The sequence below is a fragment of the Bufo bufo genome, chromosome 1 (assembly GCF_905171765.1).
Source record: "Bufo bufo chromosome 1, aBufBuf1.1, whole genome shotgun sequence".
Taxonomy (NCBI): domain Eukaryota; kingdom Metazoa; phylum Chordata; class Amphibia; order Anura; family Bufonidae; genus Bufo; species Bufo bufo.
The window spans coordinates 709,265,396-709,282,313 of record NC_053389.1 but is presented as its reverse complement, the minus strand read 5'-3'; the positions used below and the strand labels follow the sequence as shown (position 1 = coordinate 709,282,313).

The 16,918-nt window shown below is 46.0% G+C and overlaps 1 protein-coding gene across 1 annotated transcript in view; it reads left to right on the top strand.

The window, feature by feature from the left end:
• Positions 1 to 4,816: 4,816 nt before the first annotated feature.
• LOC120985976 (protein FAM169B-like) overlaps positions 4,817 to 16,918 on the top strand; it is a 90,405-nt gene continuing 78,303 nt past the window's right edge. Inside the window, exon 1 of the mRNA XM_040414221.1 lies at positions 4,817 to 4,872. Coding sequence (XP_040270155.1) covers positions 4,857 to 4,872 — 16 coding nt within the window. The 5' untranslated portion in view covers positions 4,817 to 4,856. The remainder of the gene's footprint in view (positions 4,873 to 16,918) is intronic.

Sequence of the window (16,918 nt, the reverse complement as noted above, 5' to 3'; positions counted from 1 at the left end):
CCACCTTTGATCTTGTGTCCCGGAGGTTCTGGTGTCCCGGGTTACGTAAGAGCGTTGAGGATTACGTGGCAGCCTGTGAAACCTGTGCACGGTCAAAGGTTGCTCATACTCGACCTGCTGGTTCACTTCTTTCTTTGTCCATTCCGTCTCGTCCTTGGACGCACTTGTCTATGGACTTTATTACGGATCTGCCGAGTTCCTCTGGGAAGACAGTAATTTTGGTGGTTGTTGACCGTTTCAGTAAAATGGCTCACTTTATATCGTTAGCTAGTCTGCCTAATGCTAAGACTCTTGCGCAGATTTTTGCGTTCTGCTCTCGGCTTGGCATTCAACTTTCGTTCTCTTCGGCTTTTCATCCGCAGTCGAATGGGCAGACAGAGCGTACTAATCAAAACCTGGAGACCTACTTGAGGTGTTTTGTGGCTGAGAATCAGGAGGACTGGTCCTCATTCTTGTCCCTAGCAGAGTTTGCTTTGAATAACCGTAGGCAGGAGTCCACGGGTAAGTCGCCATTTTTTTCATCCTCAGTTTGGTACTTTTTCTGGGACTAATTCCTCTGGGATGCCAGAGGAGGAGAGATTTTCTTCTGCCTTGTCTTCTATCTGGCGGAGGATCCAAGTGAATTTGGAGAAGATGGGTGAGAGGTATAAGCGAATGGCTGACAAGAGCCGTGTGACTGGTCCGGACATGTGTGTGGGTGATCTGGTGTGGTTGTCTACTAAAAATATTAAACTGAGAGTACCATCTTGAAAACTGGGTCCAAGATTTATTGGACCATAAAAAATATCTGCGGTGGTCAAACCAGTGGCGTTTCGGCTGGATCTTCCGCAGACTTGGAGGATCCATGATGTGTTCCATATTTCTTTACTGAAAAAATATGTGAAACTGGTGGAACCATCGCCTTTGCCTCCTCCTCCTGTTCTGGTTGATGGAAATTTAGAGTTTGAGATCTCCAGGGTTCTTGACTCAAGAGTTCTTCGGGGTTCCCTTCAGTACCTGGTACACTGGAGGGGATACGGCCCTGAGGAAAGGATGTGGGTTCCAGCTCGGGATGTTAGTGCCAGCCGTCTGGTGAGGCCTTTTCACAGATCCCACCCGGATAAGGTTGGGCCAGGGTGTCCTGAGGTCACCCGTAGAAGGGGGGGTACTGTCATGCCCTGCTCAGGCTATGTGCGGAGGTCTGCCAGATTAGCAGCACGTGTCTAGCCTTTTGTTTTGTTTTGGAGTCAAGCTAGATCTGCCTCCCTTCAAGTGCACTGGGTGGGGTTGTTGGTTTCAGTTTAAATCACACCCACTCCCTGCGGGTTATAGCTTCTGTCTGGCTCTGTGTTTGCAAGGAAGGAAAGATTGGCTGTTTCTGCTCAAAAGATAAGTTGGTTTTTTGTTCTCTTGTGGTTTGCTGTCTAGGCTGTTAGAGAGACGCCTGCCCCTCCAGGTTTGGAGGGAGCAGGTTGCCTCTATTCCCCTTTCATCATCTTAGGGATTTTTAGGGTATTCTCAGCCCAGGCACGAGGACACGTTATTCCCACCATAAGGGTCTGAACGTGGGCTTAGCAGTATAGGGAGAGCTGGTAGAGATTTATCAGGAGGTGACCTTGATCCCCAGCTTCTCCCCTAGAAACTTGTTTGTTTATTTATCTGTGTTTCTATGTCCTGTCCGCCGTGACAATATCCCACAGAATGAACACCTGTGGTAAGTCCCGATGCATTGACACCAGGGGTGTAGCTATAGGGGATGCAAAGGTAGCAGTTGCTACCGGGCCCAGGAGCCTGAGGAGGCCCAAAGACCCCTGTGCTCAATACTAAGGAAATCCTGAAAACCTGATCGGCTGGTGGGCCCTGAAAACTGGAGGTGAGGACCACTGATTTAGGTTGCTTTCAGACGAGCGAGTGTCAGTTCTGGAATGTATTGGATAACACTGACATAATGCTGTCAGTGTTATCCTATACATTCTCGACATCTAAGGGTTACATAGCATCATAAATCAATATAATGCTATGTGACCCCGGCATTGCTGGGAGGTCAGGGTGGGAGCTGTGCTGCATGACACTCCCTCGCCTGAAAGCGGGGGGACAGAGGGGTGGGGGTTATTAAGTCTGTCCAGGATTACATGAAGAGATGGAAGGATCTGAGCAAGCCTACATCCACATCTGTGGTAATTCCCCAAGATATTTGGAACAATTGCCCTGCTGAGATCCTTCAAAAACTGTGTGCTATTGTATTGTACCTAAGAAGAACTGATGCTGTTTTAAAGGTAAAGGGTGGTCACACCAAATATTGATTTCATTTAAATGTTTCTTATTTATTCACTTTGTGTCTTGTTAATTGATAAAAATAAACTATTAACCCTTCTATATTTGAAAGCATTCTTAGTTTACAGCATTTTGAGCAGAGCTTAAGGGTCACATACAGGTAATTTACAAATTTTGACGCATCTTTTTTTACATAAAATTGTCGCACAACCCCTTCATTGGCCCCTTTTTTAATGCACGTGGGACAATATTTGTTAGACTGTGTTGTTACACCGCTTTCGACACGAGGGAGTGTCGGGAGCCACGGCCAATTTACTAATTTTACATCAGGAAAAAGGCCTAAGGCTCAGTTCAGACCTGAGCGTTTTACAGCGCGTTCCTACGCGCTGTAAAACGCTCAACAAGGAGAAACCAATGCTTCCCTATGGGAATGGTTCTCACCTGGGCGTTTTACAGCGCGTACGATCCCGCTGTAAAACGCCCGACGCTCAAACAAGTACAGGAGCGGTTTTTTGGGCGCTTGTCGCGCGTTCCCGTACATAGACTTTCAGGAACGCGCGACACTGTGTGTACGCTTGTCTCTGTATGCGCGATTGTAAACGCCCGTACAATCGCGCATACAGAGCGCTCCTTTCAGAACGCTCAGGTCTGAACTGAGCCTAAAAGTTGCTGAAAAACGACACAAGCCTGGGCCTGGCGTATATTTTCTAGCAGGTGCACAGGCTACCAAAGATGCGTCTTATTTATAATGAAGAGCATGCCCCATCAAAAATTAGGAGCATCTTCCAGCAGCAACTCTGGCATAAAACGTACAAAAAGACACACAAATTATAATTTTTTTTAAATGACAGTCTTAATAACCCCCGTCCCCCCCATAGTGACTGGGGCGGCTGCAGTTTCCACTGTGGGATAGGCCTCATGCACACGACAGTTGTTTTTTGCGTCCGCAAATTGTGCGTCCGCAAAAAAAACAAAACGTTGTTGAGTTCCGTTCCGCAAAATGGGGTTCCGTTGTTCCGTGATCCATTTCCGTCTGTCTTCCTTTATTTTTGGAGGACCACCAGACATAAAGGAATGTAAAAAAAAGTCTAAGACAGGTTTGCCATGCAAATTATAGGAAAAAAACGGACACGGATACGGATGACAATCTTGTGTGCCTTCGCGTTTTTTAGCGGTCCGATTGACTTGAAAGGGTCCGCGAACCGTTTTCCACAAAAATAATAGGACAGGTTATATTTTTTTGACGGACTGGAACCACGGATCACGTGCAAACGGTGCATTAGCCGAGTTTTCAACGGACCCATTGAAAATCAATGGGTCCGCAGAAAATCACGAAAAACGGTGCAACGGACACGGAATAAAACAACGGTCGTGTGCATGAGGCCTTTTTTGGAGGATCCGTTTTTTTCCACAGATCCCTTGTAACAAATGCCTATCCTTGTCTGGAAATGTGAAAAAAGTAGGACATGCACTATTTTTTTTGCTGAAGGGAAACACGGACAACGGACGCGGAACACAAACGGATGAACTATGAACTATCAGCATTTTTTTGCTGACCCATTGAAATGAATGGGTCCCCATCCTATCCGCAAAAAAAACGCAACGGAGGACGAGAAAAACAACTGCCGTGTGCATGAGGCTATACGCTGAGGATTTTGTCTGATGCATGAACATGCCCTAAGGCTAAATGCACACAATCAGGATTCCGTGTGGAAAATATGCACCATAGGTCATGTACATTGTAGTCTATGAGAATTTGAAATTCTCAATGCACATGATGCAGATTTTTTCCGCACGGATTTTGACCTGTGGTGCGGATTTTTAAATCCGCAGCATGTCAAGTTATTTTATTTTTCCTGACCGGATTTTTTTCATTCACTTAGTAAAATCCGCACGCAGATCCGCACCAATTGATGCTTATTGACCGCACAGATTTGCCTGCAAACACCTGCGGATATCAGTGCGGATTCTCCGCACATGAAAAAGGATTGGTGCGGATCATCATGCGGATTTTACTAAGTGAATGGAAAAAAATCTGTGTGGATTTTCCGCATGCAATCCTGATTGTGTGCATTTAACCTAAAAGTGGTGCAGGAGCTTCAGAAATGACATGCACAGTTGCCAACAGTCCTGGATTTGCGGGGCTGTCCCTTATTTTCAGACACAGTTTCTGCAAATTCGTGGCAACCCAGCCAGTGCCTGGGAGTGGGGGTCTTTTTGCCCCTAATTTACCAACTGTAAAGTGTACGTTCATACTGGCAAATTATAAGTGTACTGTCCCTGCCATTGGCTCTATAGTGCCATGCGTTTTGCCACTTGACCAAACATCCTAATGGCCATGTGCCCTGGTTATCTCCTGCTACACAGGGCATTGCTGAGCACAACCCACTGTACAGCAGCAACTTGAATTCTGGGTTGTGAAACTATAACCCTCAGCAAGTCCCACCACATGATGGCATAGTGAGGGTTGTAGTATTAGGAGGCAGCAGTCCCCGCCTCACGCTGCGGGCAGGGAGCAGCCTCGGCCTATGGCAGCTCCAGCTGAGCGGGGAGGGTCGGGGGAGGCCGCGGACAGGAGGCGGCGCGCTGTGCAGCAGGATGTGATGGAGCAGGCCGGAGGTATAGTGAGCGAGGGGCGGCAGCTGCGCTACCCTTCTAGCTGGCCTATGGCTTTCCTGCTGGGACTTGTGGGATATGTAACTGTGGCCCGGAACCTGTGTCACTCCACCTGCTGCAAAATCGTAATTCCCATCATGGCATGGCAGGCTGGCAGTGCATGCTGGGAGTTGTACTTTTGCAACACCTGAAGTGTCTCAAACTATAGTGGCCAGAGCAACCACTCCATGGTAGGAAATAATCTGGTTGCTATGGGCAACTGCTAGTTTTTGTGTCTGTTCATACTTCCTACCCTGCTGCTTCCTCTGCTTTATGCGGCAGCCTGTGCCCCACACATTTTTGACAGTGCCCTCTCATACCTCCCTATCTTTGAAAAACCCAATATCAGCAGCTCCTGTATTGTGCCACGTCTCTCTATTCACCCACCCAGTGCCCCTGTTCTGCCAAATCTCTATACCCTGCGAAAAGTCTATACTGGAAGTGACGCGGCCGCACAGGAATCAGCTGGAGGAGGGTGTGCGCGGCGCTGCGCAAGCGCACATCCACCGCCTTAGCAAAGAATTATTGCAGCGCCGTGATAGAAGCCCTTCGTACACTGCGCGTGCGCACTTCGGGGTATAGAGATTTTGCAGCGCAAAATGTTTCATCAGATCTCCTTACCCCTGAGTGCGCACAAATCATCAGTTGCAGTTCATCCTTACCGCAGAGATGAGTGCTGGATACCGAGGTCACCACATAGTAGCGCTGAACTGCAACTGATGATTTGTGGGCGCATGCGCACTCAGGGGTAGGGAGATCTGATGAAACATTTTGCGCTGCAAAATCTCTAGACCCCGAAGTGCGCACGCGCGGTGTACGAAGTACTTCTATCGCGGCACTGCAATAATTCTTTTCTAAGCCGGTGGATGTGTGCTTGCGCAGCGCCACGCACACCCTCCTCCAGCTGATTCCTGTGTGACCGCGTCACTTCCGGTGCAGCCGCCTCACTTCCGGTATAGACTTTTCAAAGGTATAGAGATTTGGCAGAACACCCCCACACATTAGTTATGACCCTTAAAGGGCCTCTGTCAGCAGATCTGTACCTATGACACTGGCTGACCTGTTACATGTGCGCTTGGCAGCTGAAGGCATCTGTGTTGGTCCCATGTTAATATGTGCCCGCATTGCTGAGAACAATGGAGTTGTAATATATGCACATGAGACTAGGAGCAATGGGGGCGTTACTGTTACACTTAGAGGCTGTGCTCCATGCCCGCGGCACTTTGATGGACAGGGCCAGGCATTGAAAACATCATCACACCTGGCCCTGTCAATCAAAGTGGAAAGGGCACAGAAGTTGCAAAGAAAGTGGAGCCTTTAGGTGTAACAGCAACGCCCCCATTGCTCCTAGAGGCTCACTTGCATATATTAAAACATTATTTTTCTAATTTTTTTTCAACATGGGACCAACACAGATGTCTTCAGCTGCCAAGCGCACAAGTAACAGGTCAACCAGTGTGATAGGTACAAATCTGCTGACAGAGGCCCTTTTAAGTTCACCCTCACAGTAAAGGCCCATGGTTTGGGTCCGCATACGATCTGTATATTTTGCGGGTCGGATGCGGACCCATTCATGTCAATGGGGCTGCAAATGTCCACATTCACACGTCTGTTCCGTGCTGTCCGCAAAATTATAGAACACGTCCTATTCTTGTCCTCATTACAGACAAGGATAGGACTGTTCTATTAGGGGCCGGGCATTCCATTCCGCAAAATGCAGAACGCACACGTTAGTATCTGTGTTTTGTGGTTTGCAAAACAGCCAACGGTCGTGTGCATGAGCCCTAAGGGAGAGTTCACATCACTGATCCATCAGAAGAACAGAAAAAAAAAAAAAACTGATCCTGTGCAAGTGGACAATGCACGGAAATAAAAGTCCTTGATTTTTCACAGGATGTTTTTTAGTTTATTTTTCTGTTCTGACGGATCAGCAAAACAGAAAAATAACATTGATGTAAACTCTCCTTAAAGGGAACCTGTCATCAACTTTATACTGACCTCACTGAGGGCAGCATAAAGTAGTGATAGAAATGCTGATTTCAGCGGTGTGTCACTTATGAGCTAAAAGTGAGGCTACTTTCACACTTGCGTTCGGGGTTCCGCTTCCGCTTGTGAGCTCCGTTTGAAGGCTCTCACCAGCGGCCCCGAACGGATCCGTACTGCCCCAATGCATTCTGAGTGGATGCGGATCGACTCAGAAGGCATCAGTCTGGCAGCGTTCAGCCTCCGTTCCGCTCAGCAGGCGGACACCCGAACGCAGCTTGCAGCATTCGGGTGTCCGCCTGGCCGTGCGGAGCCAAACGGATCCGTCCAGACTTACAATGTAAGTCAATGGGGACGGATCTGTTTGACGTTGACACAATATGGTGCAATTTCAAACGGATCCGTCCCCCATTGACTTTCAATGTAAAGTCTGGACGGATTTGTCTGACTAACTTTCACGCTTAGAATTTTTTCTGAACTATAATGCAGACGGATCCGTTCTGAACGGATCCTAACGTTTGCATTATAGGAGCAGATCCGTCTGTGCAGACACCAGATGGATCCGCTCTGAACGCAAGTGTGAAAGTAGCCTGAGTGGTTGCTGAGAACCAGCATCATAATCATTGCAGCACAGGCCTTGAAAAGAGTCAACTCTACATGAGAAGAGTCATGGTTATTCATAATCTCCTGCTCTCTCCCCCATCTGCTGATGATTGGCAGTTCTCTCCTAGAGAGATAGGGAGAAAACTAGGTAGGAGACAATCATCAGCAGGTGGGCAGGGAGAGCAGGAATTCATGAATAACCAGGACTCCTCTCAGGTGGCCGTGACATTGGTTCTCGGCAACCACTTACTTTAAACTTTTAACCCCTTACGGACATATGACGTACCTGTATGGCATGTTTCCCGAGTCATGTGTTGTTCCGATCACCGCCGCCCCGGCGGGCGGTGATCGGAACAAGGTGCCTGCTCAAATCATTGCGCGGGGGGGGGGGGGGGGGGTCCCGTGACCTTCCCCCCCGTGTCGGCGATATTCAGACCTGCGGTTTGCGGCTCTTTATGGTGCGGGCGGCGGCAGCAGCAGTGCCATCGAGTCCCCATGGGGCTGTGGGGTGGACCCGATGGCATGGAAGGCAGCGCGATGCCTTCCTGAGGCATCTGCGCTGCCTTCCGGTGAAGAGCCTGTGAGATCCAGAAGTATTGGAATGCATTGTAAAGGAATATACCCCCAAAAGTTCAAGTCCCAAAGTGGGACAAAAAATAAAGTGAAAAAAAAGTTTTGCCCAAAAAAAATTAAAAGTTTCAAGTAAAAATAAACAAAAACGTCATTTTCCCCAAATAAAGTAAAAAAAAATTGGTAAAAAATAGGAAAAAAAAAAAAAGTATACATATTAGGTATTGCCGCGTCGGTATCGACCGGCTCTATAAACATATCACTTGACCTAACCCCTCAGATGAACACCGTAAAAAATAAAAAATAAAAACTGTGCTAAATAAACAATTTTTTGTCACCTTACATCACAAAATGTGTAATAGCAAGCGATCAAAAAGTCACACGCACCCCAAAATAGTGCCAATAAAACCGTCATCTCATCCCGCAAAAATCATACCCTACCCAAGGTACGGCTACTTTCACACTTGCGTTGTTCTTTTCCGGCATAGAGTTCCGTCACAGGGGCTCTATACCGGAAAAGAACTGATCAGGTATGTCCCCATGCATTCTGAATGGAGAGTAATCCGTTCAGTTTGCATCAGGACGTCTTCAGTTCAGTCGTTTTGACTGATCAGGCAAAAGAGAAAACCGTAGCATGCTACGGTTTTATCTCCGGCTAAAAAAACTGAAGACTTGCCTGAATGCCGGATCAGGCATTTTTTCCCATGCGCAGACTGAAAAAAAGGTAAAAAAAATAAATGCCGGATCCGTTTTTGCCGGATGACACCGGAAAGACGGATCCGGCATTTCAATGCATTTTTTCGACTGATCAGGCATTTTTAAGACTGATCAGGATCCTGATCAGTCTTACTAATGCCATCAGTTAGCATACAGTTTGCCTGATCCGGCAGGCAGTTCCGGCGACGGAACTGCTTGCCGGATCTCTCTGCCGCAAGTGTGAAAGTAGCCGTAATCGCCCAAAAAATGATGGCTCTCAGACTATGGAAACACTAAAACATTTTTTTTGCTTCAAAAATGAAATCATTGTGTAAAACTTACATAAATAAAAAAAAAGTATACATATTAGGTATCGCCGCATCTGTGACAACTTGGTCTATAAAAATATCACATGATCTAACCTGTCAGATGAATGTTGTAATTAACAATATAAAAACTGTGCCAAAACAGCTATTTCTTGTTATCTTGCCTCACAAAAAGTGTAATATAGAGCAACCAAAAATCATATGTACCCTAAACTAGTACCAACAATACTGCCACCCTATCCCGTAGTTTCTAAAATGGGGCCACTTTTTTGGAGTTTCTACTCTAGGGGTGCAACAGGGGGGCTTCAAATGGGACATGGTGTCAAAAAAAAACAGTCCAGCAAAATCTGCCTTCCAAAAACCGTATGGCATTCCTTTCCTTCTGCGCCCTGCCGTGTGCCTGTACAGCTGTTTATAACCACATATGGGGTGTTTCTGTAAACTACAGAATCAGGGCCATAAATATTGAGTTTTGTTTGGCTGTTAACCCTTGCTTTGTTACTGGGAAAAATGGATTAAAATGGAAAATTTGCCCAAAAATTTTAATTCTGAAATTTCATCTCCATTTGCCAATAACTCTTGTGGAACACCTAAAGGGTTAACGACGTTTGTAAAATCAGTTTTGAATACCTTGAGGGGTGTAGTTTCTTAGATTGGGTCACTTTTATGGAGTTTCTACTCTAGGGGTGCATCAGGGGGCTTCAAATGGGACATGGTGTAAAAAAAAACAGTCCAGCAAAACCTGCCTTCCAAAAACCGTATGGCATTCCTTTCCTTCTGCGCCCTGCCGTGTGCCCGTACAGCGGTTTAGGACCACATATGAGGTGTTTCTGTAAACTACAGAATCAGGGCCATAAATATTGAGTTTGGTTTGGCTGTTAACCCTTGCTTTGTAACCGGAAAAAAATAATTAAAATGGAAAATCTGCCAAAAAAGTGAAATTTTGAAATTGTATCTCTATTTTCCATTAATTCTTGTGGAACACCTAAAGGGTTAACGACGTTTGTAAAATCAGTTTTGAATACCTTGAGGGGTGTAGTTTATAGAATGGGTGGTTTCTATTATGTAAGCCTCGCAAAATGACTTCAGACCTGAACTGATCCCTAAAAATTGGGTTTTTTAAAATTTCAGAAAAAGTTCAAGATTTGCTTCTAAACTTCTAAGCCTTGTAACATCCCCAAAAAATAAAATATCATTCCCAAAATGATCCAAACATGAAGTATACATATGGGGAATGTAAAGTAATAACTATTTTTGGAGATATTACTATGTATTATAGAAGTAGAGAAATTGAAACTTAGAAATTTGCAAGTTTTTACAAATTTTTTGTAAATTTGGTATTTTTTTATAAATAAAAATGATTTTTTTTTTACTTCATTTTACCAGTGTCATGAAGTACAATATGTGATGAAAAAACAATCTCAGAATGGCCTGGATAAGTCAAAGTTTTTAAAGTTATCAGCACTTAAAGTGACACTGGTCAGATTTACAAAAAATGGCCTGGTCCTTAAGGTGAAATAGGGCAGAGTCCTTAAGGGGTTAAATGACCGACTGCTGAAATCAACCTGCCTGTCTCTACTTTATACCTCCGTTAGTATGGGCAGCATAAAGTTGATGACAGGTACCCTTTAAGAATGACCAATTACAGTGCTCTAGACAAAAAAAAATACCTAGTAGCCATTGGCTCCTGAACTGAAAAATTTAGGAGCCAAATAAAATTTTTAGTCGCCAAATCGAAACCGAATCAACATTTTGGTATCGTGACAGCGACAATCAAATAGCCTGCACCCGACCTCTATGACAGGGAGCTGCGATACGCTGCTGTTAACCCTTCAGCTGCCGCATCTGAGGGGTTAACTGCAGCGGATTGCAGCTCCCTGTCATAGAGGTCGGGTGCCGGCTATTTGATTCCGGCACCCGCCTCCTGTATTTGTATTAACAGGTCAGTTTTCTTCATTAGTGGTGCAGTGGCCACAGCCCCTCCCCTCCTGCTCCTGTCTCTCTTCTTATTGGTGGCGGCGGCAGCACAGGGGGAGGGAGAGACTCCTTCTCCACTGCGCTGCTGAGAAGAACATCGGCAGCAGGGCAGAGAACTATCGTCTCCGGTGCCCAGCCGCTGTATTCAACTGCAGAGCTGCGGCGAGTCTAGTCGCAAATGGCAACAAGACTAAAAAGTCTTGTCGCCATTTGTAAATTCTAAGTCGCATTGGCGACCATTTTGGTCGCCATCTGGAGCCCTGAATTAGTGCCCCCACACACTATTTCTGCCCTCTTAGTGCCAGCTCACACTAGTGCAGCTCACATAGTTTAGAGAGGTTCTCCGGACTTTTACTATTGATGACCTATCCTCAGGATAGGTCATCAATATCAGATCAGTGGAGGTCCGGCACTCCTCCAATCAGCTGTATGAGGAGATGGCGCGTGAGGTGTACATGTGCTCTCTCCCGTCTCTCTTCCTGCTTCCTGATGCTGCTGTCTATGTCAAAGCAGCTGTGAACAGGAAGAACAGCTGATCATACAGCTGAACGGAGGGGGTGCTGGGTGTCGGACCTCCGCCGATCTAATATTGATGACCTATCCTTAGGATACTCACCTCGTCTAATGAACAGCGCACATTTTCCCCGGCCTATGCTCTCTCCTGCTCAGCTCAGTAGGTGCAATAGGGGAGGGCACAGGCCACAAAATGATGGAACCTTGAGCTGACGGCTTGCTTTACCATTGTGTTCAACTGTATCTGCATCTTCAGCTCACAGATACAGTTGAAATTGGGGAATGCTGCACCACTTCCAGGACCAAGAACTGTAAAGTTTGGTGGAGGAGGGATAATGCTTTGCCAGGGATCAGCAACCTTCGGCACTCCAGCTGCTGTGAAACTACAACTCCCAGCATACACACATACTTGGCTGTTCCTTTACCTTGCATAGAAGTGAAAGAGGATTCTGGGAGTTGTAGTTTGAGAACAGCTGGAGTGCCAGAGGTTACTGATCCCTGTGCTATGCCCAATCATTTTGGAAAATGATATGCTTCTATGCTGGTCTCTTCAAACTTGATTGGTTGGGGTGCTGGGAGTCAGAGCCCCACGATCTTATATTGATGATCTATCCTAAAGATAGATAATCAATATGCAAAACCAGACATTTAATTAAGGGCTCATGCATATGAACGTATTTTCTTTCCGTGACCGTTCCGTTTTTTTTTTTTGCGGATCGTATGAGGAACCATTCATTTCAATTGGTTCGCAAAAAAAAACAATTGAAATGAATGGTTCCTAAAAAAAAAAAAAAGTTACTCCATGTGCATTCCGTTTCTGTATGTCCGTTCTGCAAAAAAATAAAATAAAAATAGAACATGTCCTATTATTGTCCGCATTACGGACGTTCTATTAGGGGCCGGCTGTTCCGTTCCGCAAAATACAGAATGCACATGGACGTCATCCGTATATTTTGCAGATCCGTTTTTTGCGGACCACAAAATACATTCAGTCGTGTGCATGAGCCCTAATGCCTCTCTCATCATCATCATCATCTGAGAGGGGCATAAATAGATTCCTGCTCATTAGTGACATGTAGGTACCCGAGTCCTTTTGACTTTTCTTCCATGCCACGTGATGATTTCCCTTCTATCTCATTCAGTTTATTGTGCCTGCACAGGGTTTGTCATAAATTAGGTGCACCCCTTCCAGTCTGTGCACCTGGAGGCAAAACCATGCCAGCCCCTGACTGGAGTAGCGTTCACACCTCTTTTATGCCTGTTTCTAGGAGTAAATGTTAGTAAATTTGCTCGTGCAGATTCTCTGTTCCCGCCAATCCCAGGTGGTGAGGACCGCATTAAAACAATGGCTCTTGTGACTTTTTTACGCCACAATCTGGTGTAACTGTTAGTAAATGATCCCCCCATATGTGGTTCCAATTGCACAAATGCCTGCATGTGTATAGGGCCTCTCTGGTCACTGTGATTTTTTCGCAAAAATGGCATACATACATGACAGGCTTGACCTCCAGTGAAGCTGCAGGAAGTTTATAGGATGGCATGCAGCTTTTTAAGGGTACGTCTACGCCGCAATTTTGGGCACGTCACGTGTTGCTTGCCAGTTTTGTGTCAAAGTATGGCAGTGTATCAGGGCTGCCATAGGAAAGAATTGAGCCGCAGTGCAACTCTCATGTTTTCTGCCACAAAAAATCCAACGTTACTGATTCACGTGTCGCTGTAGCATCAAATATGCAATTCGCACTGTGACCTCATTCACTCCTACACTGTGATCTTTGGCTGCGTGACAGCTGTAGTAGCCACAGTCGCCATGTGGACGTACTCTAAGGCCACCTGCACACGTTCTGGAATATGTCGTTTTTCAGCGTGGATTCCCGTGCATAGTACAGTACCAGCAAAGTATATCAGATTACACAAATCTCCTGACGGATATGCGGCAGAAACGCATAGAACTCCGCACGAAAATTTGTGTTGATCTTATGTACATTCACCGCGCTTGTGCAGGTGGCCTAAGTTTTTTGCATCATTAGGGCATATGCACGCTGTGTGGATTTTATTGCAAAAAAATGCAATAAAAACCGCTCATAAATGTGTACTATTTATCACCTTTTTGGTGTGTCCTATCTGCAGATTTTCTGTGTATTTTAACAACCAAGTTACCCTGTAGAGGACGAGCACCATACATGTATGGCTCTCTGATCGGGTGGGCACAGGAGCTGTGCCTGCCCAATCAGTGCAGGGGCTGTCAGTCCTGCTGTATCTGCCGGCACCGCTGAAAATGCCAATGCTGTCAGATTAACCCCTCTGATTCCGTGGTCTCTGCTGATTATTGCATCTGAGTGGATTTCAGAGGATACTAGCTGCCTCTCTGAACACATGGGCTCCCCGGGCTGCGATGATAGGGAGCCGATGGTTGCCGTGACCGCTTCCAGGCCTGCCAGGTACAGAGGCCTGTGAAGCCAAACCCCCCTAGGCTGGGTCTCATAGGCACACTGTCAGTGTAATACAGCATCTATTGTGCTGCATTGAAACATGGATCAGACCCTTAAATGTTGAAGTCCCATAGTGGGACAAAAAAACAAAAAAAACATAGAAGTTTCAAGTAAAAAAAAAAGTGCCCCGTTCCCCCTCATCACGCCATTTTCAATAAAATAAAATACAGATATATTAGGTATTGACGCGTCTGTAATGACCGGCTCTATAAAAATATCCCACGATCTAACCTGTCCAGTGAACGCCGTTAAAAAAAATAAAAAATAATCCTGCCAAAGCCATTTTTTTTTCACCTTGCCTCACAAAATGTGTTATATCAAGCGATCAGAAGGTCATATGTACCCTAAAATGATACCAGTGAAAACCTCATCTCATCCTGCAAAAAGCAGTGGCAGAGTTGCTGCCTTTTCTTTATCCTGCTTCCCAAAAAGCAAAATAAAGTTATCAAAAAGTTATATGTACCCCAAAATAGAACTAATGATAATGACAACTCATCCTGTAAGAACATAAGCCCTCACACAGCTCCATAGAGAGAAAAAGAAATGTACGTTTCTTAGAAGACGGCTTTACTGGTCCCCATAGGCTATGAGAAAGCAACATGGCACCTGTAAACCAATCCATCTGCGCTGCAAAAGCCAAAGGTGTTTTTTTCCCTCTGAACCCTGCAGCGCACAGCAGTTTACATCCACATTTATGGCATTTCAGTACCTAGTACCCGCCTAACAATTTCAAGGACGTGGTGTGTTTTAGATGGCACCAGCTAGGCACAACATATTGGACACTGAAATACCATATCTGTGTAAAAATTGCAATTTTCACTTTGCACCGTCTGCTGTAAATTATTTTTTTCAAAACACCTGTGGGGTCAAAATGCTATCTACACCCATTATTAAATACTGCAAGGGGTGTGGTTCGCTAAAATGGGATCACTTCTTCTGTTTGTTTTTTAAAAATTTCATCCCAGAACCTCTACAGTTGTCAGCCAGTGCTGTATAAGTCACCAATCTAGGCCTCAAATGCACATGGCGCTGCTTCTCTTCTGAACCCTGTAGTGCGTCCAAGCAGCAGTTTATGACCACATACAGGTGTTGCCATATTCAGGAGAAAATGAGTAACAAATTGTTGGGGCTAAACCAACATTTTACTAGAATTTTTTTTTATTTTTTTTCACTTTCATGGCCAAGGGTTTCTAAATAGGCCAAAGTTCTCACTACACCCTTGAAATATTCCTTGGGGGTTGTAGTTTCCAAAAACTCAGGCACCCAAAAACCATTCCAGTTAAATCTACCCTCCAAATACCATATGGCGCTCCTTCCCTTCTAAGCACTGCGATGCACCCATACAGCAGTTTACGACCAAATATGTAGCGTTGCCATATTCAGAAGAAAATGGCTAACAATTTGTGGGGTGCTGTTTCTCCTGTTACCCCTTGTAAAACTGAAAAGTTTTGGCCTAAAGTGACATTTTCTTGTAAAACATGAAATTTTTCATTTTCACAGCCAAGTGTTTCTAAATTCTTTGAAACGTCTGTTGGGCCATTCGAGTTACTGCACCTTTTGAAATATTTCTTGGGGGGGTCACTTTTTGGGGGTTTCCACTGTAAGGGTAGCTCAGTGTCACGAATCAGCGGGTGTGAACCCACTGTGCCACATGTTCTACCTCCTATAAGGGCGTTGTCTAAGTGAACCCCTCTATCTTCACAGTACCCCTGATGGTGGGGATAGACTTTCCTGAGGGAAACACCAGGTCGCTACCTCTTGAAGTTGATAGGCACACGAGGCAGCTGGTCCAGGCGGACCAGGAGGTACCTGAGAAAGGTACTAGAGGTACAGGCGATGTCAGCAGGCTGAGTCGTTACCAGGAGCAACAGTGCAGGACTGAAGGATGATGCAGAGGCGAATTCAGACAGGCAATAGGTCAGGGCAGGCAATCCAGATCGGCAACAGGAGAGTCAAGGCAAGCAGCCAGGTATCAAACAGGTAGCAGAATCCAGGAACACAAGTATGAATCAGGAACACAGGCACACAAGCCGCTATCAGGAACCTTAGCAGGACACAAGGACCTTGACACTATGGCATCTGGGAAGGGGGCTGAGGCACTTATATATGTGCAGGAGGGCTAGGATTGGTCAGCGAGGTCATGTGATCTAACCCATAAAGCTCAGGAAATGACGCACGCCGGCCCTTAACCACCTCCGGACCGCCTAACGCAGGATCGCGTTCCGGAGGTGGCAGCCCTGCGCAGAGTCACGCATATATGCGTCATCTCGCGATGGGCGAGATTTCCTGTGAACGCGCGCACACAGGCGCGCGCGCTCACAGGAACGGAAGGTAAGAGAGTTGATCTCCAGCCTGCCAGCGGCGATCGTTCGCTGGCAGGCTGGAGATGTGTTTTTTTTAACCCCTAACAGGTATATTAGACGCTGTTTTGATAACAGCGTCTAATATACCTGCTACCTGGTCCTCTGGTGGTCCCCTTTGTTTGGATCGACCACCAGAGGACACAGGTAGCTCAGTAAAGTCCCACCAAGCACCACTACACTACACTACACCCCCCCCCCGTCACTTATTAACCCCTTATTAGCCCCTGATCACCCCTGATCACCCCATATAGACTCCCTGATCACCCCCCTGTCATTGATCACCCCCCTGTCATTGATTACCCCCCTGTAAAGCTCCATTCAGATGTCCGCATGATTTTTACGGATCCACTGATAGATGGATCGGATCCGCAAAACGCATCCGGACGTCTGAATGAAGCCTTACAGGGGCGTGATCAATGACTGTGGTTATCACCCCATATAGACTCCCTGATCACCCCCCCTGTCATTGATTACACCCCTGTCATTGATC